Genomic DNA, 13,300 nt, shown 5'->3' on the forward strand with positions numbered 1-13,300 from the left:
TTAGTAGTGAGAACATTTAAGATTTATTCTCAGCAACTTTTAAATATATAATACAGTACTAACTGTAGTCATCATGCTGTACATTAGATCCTCAGAACTTATTCATCCTATAATTGAAAGTTTGTGCTCTTGACTGACATCTCCACCCTCCCCACCCCCCCGCCCCAAACCAGCCCCTGGCAAACCACCATCCCACTCTCTGCTTTTTTTTTTTTAAAGATTTTATTTATTTATTAATGAGAGACACACACACACAGAGGCAGAGACACAGGAAGAGGGAGAAGCAGGCTCCATGCAGGGAGCCTGATGTGGAACTCGATCCTGGGATCCTGGGATCACACCCTGAGCCGAAGGCAGACGCCACCCAGGCATCCCTCCAATCTCTACTTTTATGAGGATGACCTTTTCAGATTTCACATATAAGTGATAGCGTACAGTATATTCTTGGTCTGACTTATTTCACTTAGCATAATGCCCTGAAGATCCATCCATGCTGTTGCAAATGGTATTTGCTTCCTTCTCACGGCTGAAAAATAATCCATGTACAAGATCTTCTTTGTCCATTCATCTGTAAAAGGACAATTAGGTTGTTTATGTATCTTAGCTATTGTAAATAATGCTGCAGTGAACACGGGAGTGCAGACCTCTCTTTGAGACCCTGCTTTTATTTCCTTTGGATATATACTCAAAAGAGCGATTGCTAGATCATATGGTTATTCTATTTTTAATTTTTTGAAGAATCTCCATACTGTTTTCCATAGTGGCTGCATCAATTTCCATTTCTATCAGTGGCACTCAAGAGTTCCCTTTTCTCCACTTCCTTGCCAACACTTGTTATCTCTTGTCTTTTTGAAAATTGCCATTCTAACAGGCATGAGGTGATAATCTCATGGTGGTTTTGATTTGCGTCTCCCTGATGATGACTGATGTTGAGCATCTTTTCATGTACCTGTTGGCCATTTCTATCTCTCTTTTGGAAAGATGTCTATTCAGTTCCTCTGCTGAGTTTTATTTATTTTATTTTATTTTTTATTTTTATTTTTTTTCTCTGCTGAGTTTTAAATCGGATTGTTTGCTTTTTTGCTTTTGAGTCGTATGAATTCCTTATATATTTTGGATATTAACCCTTTATCAGCTATGTGGTTTGTAAATATTTTCTCCCATTCTGTAGGTTGCCTTCTCATTTTGTTAATTATAGTCCCACTTATTTATTTTTGCTTTGGTTGATTGTGCTTTCGGTGTCATATCCAGATACTGTTGCTAAGACCAATGTCAACGACATTTTCTCCTATTTTTTTCTCTTAGGAGTCTTATGGTTTCAAGTCTTAAGTTTAAGTCCTTAATCCATTTTGAATTAACTTTTGTGGATGGTGTAGAATAAGGGTCCAATTTCATTCTTTTTGTGCGTGATTAACCACTTTTCCCAACATCACTTAATTGAAGAGACTATCCTTTCTCCATTGCGTGTTCTTGGGTCCCTTTTCAAATATTAATTGACTATATATGCTTGGGTTGATTTCTGGGCTCTTGATTCTGTTTCATTGGTTTATGTGTCTATTTCTATGCCAGTACCATATTGTTTTGATAATTATAATTTTATAGTGTAGTTTTAAGTCAGGAAGTGTGATGCCTTTAGCTCTATTTTCCTTTCTTGAGATGCTTTGGCTAGTCAGGATCTTTTGGAGTTCCATATGATTTTTAGAATTGCTTTTTCTATTTCTGTGAAAAATGCTAGCGTAATTTTGACAGATACAGCATTGAAGCTATAGATGTTTTTGGGTAATATGGACATTTTAACAATATTAATTTTTCCAGTCCATGAACACAGACTATCTTTCCTTTTATTTGTTTCTTCTTCAATTTCTTTCAGCAAAATCTTAGTTTTCACAGTACAAATCTTTCACCTCCTTGGCTAAATTTATTCTGAAATATTTTTATTGTTTTTGATGCTACCATGAATGTGACTGTGTTATTTCTTTTTCAGATATTATGCTATTCATGTATTGAAGTGTAACTGATTTCTGTATGTTGATTTTATATCCTGCAACTTTACTGAATTAGTTCATTAGGTCTAACAGGGCTTTTTTGGGTGGATTCTTAAGCATTTTCTATATATAAGATCATATCGTTTGCAAACATAGATATTTTTACTTCTTTCTTTCTGATTTGGATACCTTTTATTTATTTATTTTTATTTTTGGATACCTTTCATTTCTTCTTACATTACTGCTCTGGCTAGGGCATCCAGTACTGTGTTGAAGAGAGCTAAGAGTGAGCATCCTTATTTTGTTCCTGATTTTAGAAAAAGAGTTTTCAATCTTTCACCATTAAGTATGATATTAGCTGTGGGCCACCTTTACTATGTTGAGCTACTTCTTTCTGTACCTAATTTGTTAAGTATTTTTTATCATAAAAGGATTTGTGTTTTGTTAAATGCTTTTTTTTCCATATATTGATATGATAGTGTGATTTTTTCTTTTCTTTTTCTTCTTTAAGTTTCTTTTTTCATTTTTTAAGATTTTGTTTATTTATTCATAAGACACAGAGAGAAAGAGAGAAGGAGGCAGAGACAGAGGGAGAAGCAAGCTCCCCATGGAGCAGGGAGCCTGATATGGAACTTGATCCGAGGATCTTGGGATCATGACCTGAGACGAAGGCAGACATTTAACCAACTAAGCCACCCAGGCACCCTATTTATTAAGTTTTTATTTTATTTTATTTATTTATTTTTAAAAAAGATTTTATTTATTTATTCATTACAGACACACAGAGAGGCAGAGACATAGGCAGAGGGAGAAGCAGGCTCCATGCAGGGAGCCTGATGTGGGACTCGATCCGGGAACTCCAGGATCACACCCTGGGCCGAAGGCAGGCGCTAAACCGCTGAGCCGCCCAGGTGTCCCTACGTTTTTATTTTAATTGCAGTATAGTTGATTTTTAACTTTCACTTTATTAATGTGGTGTATCACGTGGATTGGTTTGCGTACATTGAACCGTCCTTGCATCCCAGGGATGAATTCTACTTGGTCATGGTAAATGACCTTTTTAATGTGCTGTTGAATTTAGTTTCCTAATGTTTTGCATTTTTTTGCATCTATATTTATCAGATATTGGTCTATAGTTTTGTCTTGTAGAGTCCTTATCTGGCTTTGGCATCAGGGTAATGCTGGTCTTGGAAAATGAGTTTGGGGATATAAATTCCTCTTCAGTTTTTTGGAAGGGTTTGAGAAGGATTGGCATTCACTCTTCTTTAAATGTTTGGTATAATTCCCCAGTAAAACCAATTGATCCTGGGCTTCTCTTTATTGGGAGATTTTTGGTTATTGATTCAATTTCTTTACTCATTATTGCTCTGTTTAGGTTTTCTATTTCTTCATGATTCAGTCTTGGTAAGTTGTATGTCTCTAATAATTTATCCATTTCTTCTTGGTTATTTACTTGGGTGGCATATAATTATTTATAAGAGTCTCTTCTCAGTCTTATGTATTTCTGTGGTATTAGTTGTAATCTTTTTCTCACTCTTGATGTTATTTATATTTTCTCTCTTTTTTTCATAGTCTAGTTGATCTTTTCTATTGTCTTTCTGGTGTCCATTTCATTTATTTCTGTTCTGATCTTTCTTATTTCTTTCCTTCTGCTGACTTTGGGTTTAGTTTGCTCTTTATATTTTTTGAGGTGTAAAGTTAGGTTGCTTATTTGAGATCTTTGTTGTCCCTTAAAGTGGGCACTTTTCACTATAAAATTTCCTCTTATTTTTTAAAACAAATTGTATTTTTAAGTAATCTCTATGCTCAAAATGGGTCTTGAACTTAGAACCCTGTGATCCAGAGTTGCAAGCTTCACTAACTGAGCCAGCCAGATGCCCCCATAAAATTCCCTCCTAGAACTGCGTTAGCTGTATTCTATAAGTACTGGTACATTGTCTTTCCATTTTCATTTGTTTCAAGATATTTTTGATTTCCCTTTTTTGACTCATTGTTTATTCAGGACTGTGTTGTTTAATATCCACATATCTGTGAATTTTTTCAGTTTTCCTCTTCTTATTGATTTCTAGTTTCATATCATTGGGTTCAGAAAAGATACTTGGTATGGTTTTAATATTCTTAAATTTGCTAAGACTTATTCTATGGTCTAATCTATGATGTATCTTGGAGGATTTCCATGTGCACTTGAGAAGAACGTATATTCTGCTGCTGTTGGATGGAATATTCTGTATATGTGTGTTAGGTCAATTTGGTCTAAAGTATAGTTCAATTGCAGTGTTTATTGATTTTCTGTCTGGATGATCTATTCATTGTTGAAAGTGGGATATTTAAGTCTCCTATTATTATTGTATTGTCTATTTCTCCATGTAGATCTGTCTGTATTTGCTTAATATATTTAGGGGTCTGATGTTGGGTTCATATATACTTATGATTATTATAGCCTCTTGATGAATTGACTCTTTTATCATTATAATATGACTTTCTTCATCTCTTGTTACCATTTTTTGGCTTAAAGTCTATTTTGTTTGATATAAGTATAGCTAACCCTATTCTCTTTTGGTTTCTACTTGCATAAAATATCTTTTTCCATCCCTTCACTTTGAAACCATGTGTATCCTTAAAGCTGAAGTGAGTCTCTTGTATGTAGTATGTGTATTTTTTTTTCTGTATCCCCCAGCCACTCTATACCTCTTGATAGGTAATTTGATTCATTTACCATTAGAGCAATTATTGATAAGTACAGATTTACCAATGCCATCTTATTAATTGTTTTTGATTCTTTATCAGGTAAAGCACAGATCTCCAAGTCTTTGGGATTGGTTATTGGAAGATTATTGTAATCCTTTAGTGGTGTCATGTTTCCATGCTTTTTTCATGTTCTTTGAAGTCTTGCCTCACTGTCTTCCCATTTGAAGTAGTCGTCACTCCCTCTAGTCTTTACTAGCTGCCTTCAGGAGATAAATACCTTCTGTGAGCCCTGATAGGGATTCTGAGGCTTTCCCAGACCCTCTATGGATACACCTGCTCCATGTTTCTTGCTCTCTGTTGGCAGAATTCTTAAGCTCGGATGCCTCCTGTTGATCTTGCAAAGTATCAGGCTTGTGTGCTGACAGCCTTCCTTTTGCTTTCCCAGGGGCAGAGCCAAACAGTTTGTGGTCTCTCCCTGCCCACAGATTTAGGCAGGCTTTCTGCACATGTTTGCTAGCCATCTGCCAAAGCTTGCTTTAGCTGATCAAGAGCATGCAGAGGGAGCTGGTCACAGGGTGGAGATGCATGTGGATGAGGCATGGAGCACAGGGTGTACTCATTGGCCCATTGCAGGGATCTATGGGTGAGATGTTCTGAGTTGCACGTGGGCGGGCTTCTTGATGGAATCCTTGATGCAGTTATTAGGATCTGCGTCCTTTAATGCCCTCTGAGTGTCCTATCTGCTGTTCTCCCAGCCTCTTCCACCCCCAAGTCATGCAGCTCACAATTCAGTACTCTGGATGGGGTGTGAGAGAGAAATAGTTCTCTTTGGCAGCATCCTGTACAGTTGGGGAAGATGGCTACTCATTCACGTACTCCCTGTGGGAAGAACCATGGACTGGGAAGGTCTCCCTGGCACTGAGCTGTGCCACCTGGGAAAGGGGTGACACGGGTAAAGTCCAACTATTCCTCTTACCCTTTCTGATGTGTCCAAACTCATATTTTTTTCTTCAATGGTGTGCTGAAACTTGGCTGCTGGAAACCTGGACTTACACAAAGGCTCTCTTGTCCATGGGTGATTATCAAAGACTGTGTTCTCCAAGGGCTTCTGGACCATAGCCAAGAGGGGCTGGAACCAGTTTATGGACCTCAGGGTTCACAGCTGAGACCAAGATCTGTCTACCATTACCTGATGCGTGGATGGGTGATACTTTTCCCAAGTCTCTCATCATACAGTGCTGAATCACACAGCTCCCACAAGGGTGCTTTTGCCCATGGATAGATTCCAAGTTGTTAAAGTGGAGATGTGAATGAGGGACCTCTTATTCAGCCGTGTTGCTGATATCACTTCTGACTTTTTATGGCTTTAAGATGGTTATCTTAGCTCCATATTTTCATATATTTAAAACCAATATAGTATATGCAGTATTTCCAAAAGCTAACAGTTCCTAAAACAGGATTCCCAAGGCTGAATGATTATGGGCAAGTTTCTTAATTCTCTGACATTCATTCCTTTAGTTAGCAAATATTAATTGCTATGTGCTAAGCACTTTGCTAAGGAAAGCTTAGTGAAACAGTGATAATTGCTGTACTCAAGAAACATATATTGTAATTGCATGTTTGACATCAAATACCCAAGCAAATAAATGTGTCATTATATATCGTGGCAAATTATATGAAAGAGAAGGAAAAAAATTCTGTAAGAACCATACTATCATCTGTAAAATGGGATAATACACTATCTGTCTCAAGGATTACATGAGATAATGCATGAAAATCACTTTGCATAGCATCCAGTGTTCAATAAGAGCTCAACAAACATGGGCTATTTTGATATTATTATATATGCATATATTTTAAATATTTTATTTATCTATTTGAGAGAGAGACAGTACAAGGAAGAGGAGCATCAGGCAAAGGGAGAAGCAGGCTCCCCTCCTGAGCAGGGAGCCCGATGCGGGGCTCCATCTCAGGACCCTGGGATCATGACCTGAGCCAAAGGCAGATACTTAACTGACTGAGCCACCCAGGCACCCTGATATTATTATATTTTTGCCATGTAATTCCAAACTATAAATATCTTACAATCCAATTATGGCTGATTTAAAATGACAAATTTTTCTTAACAGTTTCTGGCTCATTATTATTATTTACTACAGTTAATTCACCACTTTGTTATTTTACCTTTCTATATTGAAGAATTGAGTATATGTAGGTTCTGTGTCACAATACAAACATATCTAGTTTCTTCCTATGCACCCTAATCACAGAATTCTATGAACTCTATTATTGTCTGATATAAATGATTAATTATGTGATATTATTTGCATTATTTTCTGCCAAAATACGAAGGATTGATATTATTTATAACACACAAAAATCAGACTGACGTCTAAATCATCCTTGCCAGTGTTTATGATTAGTCATTTATTTAGGTCTGCTTTATTTTTCCAGCCATCTTGCAACGTCTTACTATTTTGATCGACTTTAGCTTGATGCCAATCTTTTTGTCCACTTGGAAAGCATTCTTGGCACACGGCACTGGGAGGGAGATTGCTGTCACTGGCAGCCCCTGTGTCATTCCGAGAGCATCCCTGTGTGTCTGGGAGCTATCTGAGTGCCTGTCTATGGGGATGAAAGGATGGAGTTCCCCTTCATTGTGTGGCACAGGACTGACCCAGGGCTTGTACTGTGACAGTGTCTCTGGTCTCTTCTGCTGTTTTCCTGTGCTCATAAAATTGCAAGCAATGATGTGGGTCATAGAGCCATGTGATGTGGAACTGTAGGCCTGAGATGGCTTTCTAGTCCATCCTGTCATACATCTGAGCATGTGACTGTATCTCCCAGAGAATAACACTACTTAAAAAATGATAATAGCTGAATTTATTAATCTTTAATAACTGTCAGTCCCGCACAGCCAAAGGTAAACCTTAACTAGGTTTGAGGTTTGCTGAGTGACTGAGTGACTCAGCAATACATGCCTGTGGGATGTACTGTTATTCCTAGATGAGCAAACTGAAGCTTGGAGAAGTTGCAAATGTCCAAGAAACTATTATAGAGGTGACTTGATCACTGATTTTTTTCCCCAAAAATAATATTGTATATGTATATGTTTCTTTAGAATTTACAAACATAGGTTATTTCTTTTTTTTTTTCATAGGTTATTTCCAGTTGAACTTCCTCTTCACAGGCTTGTGAGAGTATCCCCCAAACATGTCTTGCCTGCCATCTATTTTTGCACTTTTCATCAGAGAAACTGGAAAGCCTTATCCATAGAATGTTATCCACATCTCAAGGGGCTTGAGTTTGGGCCTAACTCCATGATTTGTTCTGGGCCAACGAAAGTTTCTTATCCAGGTAAACGGGGGTTTGGGTAAAGAAGCAGATTATCTAATATTCCCAAGAAACCCTTCACGAGGTTAGCAGCGAGGACACCTAGCACCTAGCTGCCTTCCCCCTCCTCCCTAGAGTTACAATGAAGCCGAGCAGAGCCAGGAGCTGGGAGGTTCCTTCCCAGCCACTAGAGGCCAGCAAGCCGCAGTCAACAACCTTCCCAGCTGGAGCGTGCAGCTTCGCACTTGGAGAAACAGGAGGAAATGATCATTCCAAATGGGGAAAATGATGCTAGAATGTTTTTAGGAGAAAAGACATGCCGTTTCAATGTGTACCACTGCGATGCCTGTGGTGTTTAAGTCCTCCCAAGACTTCCCGGAAAGGCAGCCCTGAGCAAATCATTATTATTATTCTTTAAAGATTTTATCTATTTATTCATGAGAAACACACACACAGACGCAGAGACAGAGGCAGAGGGAGAAGCAGGCTCCCTGCGGGGAGCCCGATGTGAGACTCGATCCCAGGATCCCAGGATCAGGCCCTGAGCTGAAGGGAGATGCTAAACCGCTGAGCCGCCCAAGTGCCCCAGCCCTGAGCAAATTAAACAAGTAGAGAACAGGTGTCTTTGGGATGCCTGTCCATGCCTTCTAAAAGCCCGCATGTTCCTTTGCAGCATGTGCTTTCCTTCCTCCCCATCCCTGTTCCAAAAAAAAAAAAAAAAAAAAACAACCAAAAAACCCAACACCTTTAAGTGTTCTTCCTCCCTCCTCTGCTCCAGTTGTTTGAGTTCCCAGAAGCAATCACGAAGGTCTTGCTCTTTCTTCGCGTCCCTTGAGGCTACATGCCCTGTTCCTCGCTGTCCCTTGCTGTTGCTTGCTCCTGTCTTCGGGCCACGGGCACTTAGAGAGGGGCGTGGAGGAGGGCTGCTGTGGCTGGAGGGGAGGAGCGCACGTGGGAGGGGCTTTGCCCAGCCAAGCACCCCGTGCACTGCTCTGGGGCTCCCACCTGCCAGATGGAGGGGCCCTGCTTCAGTGTTCGTTCTCGGAATATATACTTAAAATATATATGCTGAAGTATTTCAGGTACAGAGCCATGATGTATGCCATTTACTCTTGAATGGTTTCATATATGTGCACACATATATACTTATACACACACCCTACAGTGCATGTATATACAGACAGTCCCCAACTCGTGATGGTTCCACTTAGTGCTTTTTGACTTAAGACGGTGAAAAAGCAATATGCATCCAGCAGAAACTTTACTCTGAATTTTGAATTTGGATTTTTTCCCCCAGGCTAGCAACATGCAGGATGATACTCTCTTGTGGTGCTGGGCAGCAGCAGCAGCCACGCCATCATGAGGATCAGCGACTGGTACACATACAACCATTCTGTTTTTCATTTTCAGTTCAGAATTCAGTATATTACATGGGATATTCAACATTTTAGTATAAAATAGCTTTGTGCGAGATGATTTTGCCCAACTGTAGACTAACGTAAGTAAGTGTTCCGAGCAGGTTTAAGGGGGGCTAGGCTGAGCTGTGATGTTTGGTAGGTTAGGTGTAGTAAATGCAGTTTTGACTGATGGTATTTTAAGCTTACGATGGCTTTATCGAGAGGTAAGCCCATCGTAAGTCAAGGAAGATCTCTATATACACGTATATACTGAATTATTTCAGAGTAATGGAGAAGAGACACACAGAGACAGAAAGTGAGAGCACAAATGATAAAGCCAATGAGGCAAGATGGTAACAGTAAGTGACTCTGGATAAAGGGTCATCTGTTCTATGTATGATTCATATTCTTGCAATTCTTCTGTTCCTTGAAACCACCATGAAAGAAAAGGTTAAATGTAAAACCTGAAAACTCTGCTTTCTAAATGCAGTTTTTGTGTGTAATCAAGTACTTTTTAAACCATGCTGCCCACTTTTCCAGGAAGTGTGGCCTCAGAGTGACTCTGACGCCACTGAGCTGATAGATGGAAGGAGTAAGGAGCAAAGGTGCAACACGAACCTCTCCTAGGTCCACCCCCTCCTACCTGCACCTGCCATATCTCCTTTCTCATCACCCCCCCCCCAACAGTTCACTCAGGAAACAGGCTGCCCTCCCTCCCCTATTCCTTTTCCAGACAAGTAGCCCTGGATGGAGGCTTTGTCCTCTTAGCATGTGCTTTATCTCTTCATTCCAGGTGTTTGCTTTGACTGCCTTCCAAGGTGGCATGCAGCAAACCCAATGTGGGCCACTGGGAAAGGCCTCCAGGAAAGGCATCTGGTAGCACCTTCTTTTTTTCAGTCACGTGTTTTTCTGCTGTTACCTGCTAGGAGAGTGACAAAAGAGAGATGACTCAGGCAGGCAAGTGTTGTGGAGGCTAGAGCCTGTGTATGTTGCAAAAAGAGTCACAGATCCTTCTCGTCTGTATGTGCGTGCCCCTGTCCAACGTGGCCTCGTATGTCCTCCCATTCAGAGGCAGCCTTTATTTCTTCATCTCTTCCATCTGGGCTTATGTCCCAGGATCTTGCCCCAAGCAGAGGCCTGAAAGCCCGTGTTCTGGGACTCGCTGTCTGGCTGCACATTGAACCCCGAGAGCACCGTGTGACAGAGCCTGTGCTAGCCTATGGGGTGATGAGGCACATGTGCTGGGCCAAGTCATCCTCATCACCCCCCCCCCCCACCAGGCTGACACTGAGCCAGTTGCCAGACACGAGAGTGAGGCCATCCTAGGCTCCGCATGCCCTGCGCAGCCATCAGCCGGCCCTCTGTCCACAGGGGTCCAATAAGTGGCCTGGGCAAGAAGAGCTGCCCTAGTGGCCTGGAGAAGAGTGAAGAAGGAATCCTCGTTTGTTCTAGGCCACACGGTTCCACGAAGGCTTGGGTTGCAGCCAGAGCTAACTGCACCAGGGTCCACCCCCAGTGGGCAGGAGGGCTGTGTTGGGGCTTCGGGACCCTTCTCTCAGCACCACGCCGCGTGGACAGCTACCTGGCTCACCTGTGCATATGGCTTCTTCTGGCTTCCCTCTCGGCCAGCTGGGCCCCTGGCCACTTGTCACTCGCTGAAATCAAGAACAGGAGGGCGCCGTGGCATGGGGCATTATGACTAATTTATTTCTGAAATTTCTCCCGGTGACCTAGTACGCTTCCCCGCCAGTGCTGGAAAATCATTGAGGTGAAAGGAGCAATTTTTCATTGTTAAGCTGCTATTCCGTTTAAGAAACCAAACAGTTAAATGTATATGTGGCCTGCTTGTCTTGATGACAGCTTCTGTCTGGAGGGTGATATCTTTATCAAGAAGTAGTCAAGATGTAGATGAGTAGCCGAGGGATTCCTGGAAAAATACCCCTCTGCTGTATATTTCATAATAGCAATGGCCCCATCTATCTCCAGAGGGGGAAGGAGGTGGCAGCCGGAGAGGGTTTTGTAGTTCTGTGAATAAAGGTTTATTACTTTTCTCTACCTTCCATCAATCAGCCCGATGTTAGGAGAACTAAAAAGGAAAAAGCAAACCTAATCTTTGTGTCTGCTCATAAAAGAGAACGGGCGGAATGTTCCCTCATTCCTGACCTTGAAAGTAACTTTTTCAAAGTTGGGTAAAACCAGGGAACATTATCTGATTAGAACTGGAGGCTGGCAGAGAGAATCTATAGCTTTTAACCGCGGCTTTGACATTTATCCAGCTGTCACAGTTCAAGGCGCAGACGTTCGTGGGCACCTACCCTGCGCAGGAGCCAGGCCCCTGATGCAGAGGACACAGGGATGGACGAGATGCGGGGTCGGCCCTCTCCAGACTCGCAAAATAGCAGGGAGCAAACAACGCACAGCTATAATACGCGACGGAAGATGTCAGAATCCAGGAACAAATCAATGGCTTTTTGCTCCGCTGCTGCGGCCACTCCGGTTCCTCCTGCCAGACGTGCAGTCGTCGGGCTGGCCGCGCACCTGCCTGCTGGCCGCGCACCCCCGGGACTGGAGAAGCGGCTCTGCATGGCCACTGCAGCCGTCCCGGGCAGGGCTGGGGACCTTGGGGACCCGACGGTGCGACCAGCGTTGGCTTTGGTGGCGCCAGGCTCCGCCCCGCCCTGCGCGCCACTGGCCGTCTCCTCCGTCTGCGGGGTGGGCACTCCCGCGGGGAGAAGCAGGTTCACAGCACTTGGTTCTTGGACTTTCTCACCCAGGACCTGGACCTGGGCCGGGATCGGATAATTATCTTCTTTTTTTCCTTGGACCCTGGCAGCTGGACAAGAAAGGGACAGTCAGGGGCATCTGCATGGCTCAGTGGTTGAGCATCTGCCTTTGGCTCAGGTCGTGCTCCGGGGTTCTGGGATCAAGACCCGCACTGGGCTCCTCTGCAGGGAATTTGCTTCTCCCTCTGCCTATGTCTCTGCCTCTCTCTGTGTCTCTCATGAATAAATAAATAAAATCGTAAAAAAATAAAAATTAAAAATTAAAAGGCAAGAGAGAGACCAACTATGTTAAAAGCTACATGAGAATTGACTTTTGAATTTAACAAGATCATAGGCACCCTGACAGGAGAGGTTTCAGCAGAGTGCTGGGGAAGAAGCCCTAATTGGGACCTGTTAGTGAGGGAATGGGAGATTAAGAGAGCAGAATCAAGTAAGAAACGACTCCTTCAGGGAGTTTTGCTTAGCTGAGGGCAAATGTGTGGCTAAGAAAAGGCTGGTGTTGGAAGGGAAGGAAAAATAAAATAAGATAAAAACAGAGAGGGAGGCAAACTATAACAGACTCTTAGCAAGAACAAACTGAGGGTCGCTGGAGGGGAGGTGGGCAGGGGCATGAGCTAGAGGGGGGCGTTAAGGAGGGCATTTGTTGTGATGGACTCTGGGTGTTGTAAGCAAGTGATGAATCACTAAATTCTACCCCTGAAACCAATACTAAACTCTATGTTAAGTAACTTGAATTTAAATAAAAATTAAAAAAGGAAGAGGCTGTTGTTTTGCTTTGCTTTGCCTTTTAATATGAAACATCGTAAATGTGTGATGGATATATTTTCATAATGATGCGGCTGGAAAAGAGAAAGGGGTGCTACAAGACAAGGGGCTAAATGACAGGAGAAAATCACTGAGTAGGCACGAGGGACTGGGATCCAGTGATAAGTAGACCACTGGGCTCCAGTAGGAGTTCAGACATCTCATCCATGGTAGATGAGGAACACGTGGGTAGAGCTGCAGTTATGATGACAAGTGGTGGAAAGATGAAGCCATTCCCTTTGCTTCTAATACTTCAGTGCAATTTGAATTGAGAGCCCCAGCTGAGAGTGAGGAGGCGGGAAGGGGTGCT

At 42.2% G+C, this 13,300-nt stretch overlaps 1 protein-coding gene across 3 annotated transcripts in view; it reads left to right on the forward strand.

Moving 5' to 3' along the window:
• The window catches only part of LOC102153776, a 28,228-nt gene extending 15,453 nt beyond the window's left edge, over positions 1–12,775 (forward strand). For 2 of the 3 annotated variants that reach the window (XR_005386238.1, XM_038587156.1), the window contains exons 2-3: positions 7,834–8,030; positions 11,680–12,775. Coding sequence is in view for 1 of the 3 variants with exons in the window: in XM_038587156.1 (XP_038443084.1) it covers positions 7,834–8,030; positions 11,680–12,416 (934 nt within the window). In the remaining 2 variants the exon portion in view is untranslated. Of the gene's footprint in view, positions 1–7,833; positions 8,031–9,303; positions 9,383–11,679 lie in introns of all 3 variants that reach the window. The other variant, XR_005386239.1, reaches the window with a different exon arrangement.
• Positions 12,776–13,300: the final 525 nt, after the last annotated feature.

Source organism: Canis lupus, chromosome X, assembly GCF_011100685.1.
Source record: "Canis lupus familiaris isolate Mischka breed German Shepherd chromosome X, alternate assembly UU_Cfam_GSD_1.0, whole genome shotgun sequence".
Lineage (NCBI taxonomy): Eukaryota > Metazoa > Chordata > Mammalia > Carnivora > Canidae > Canis > Canis lupus.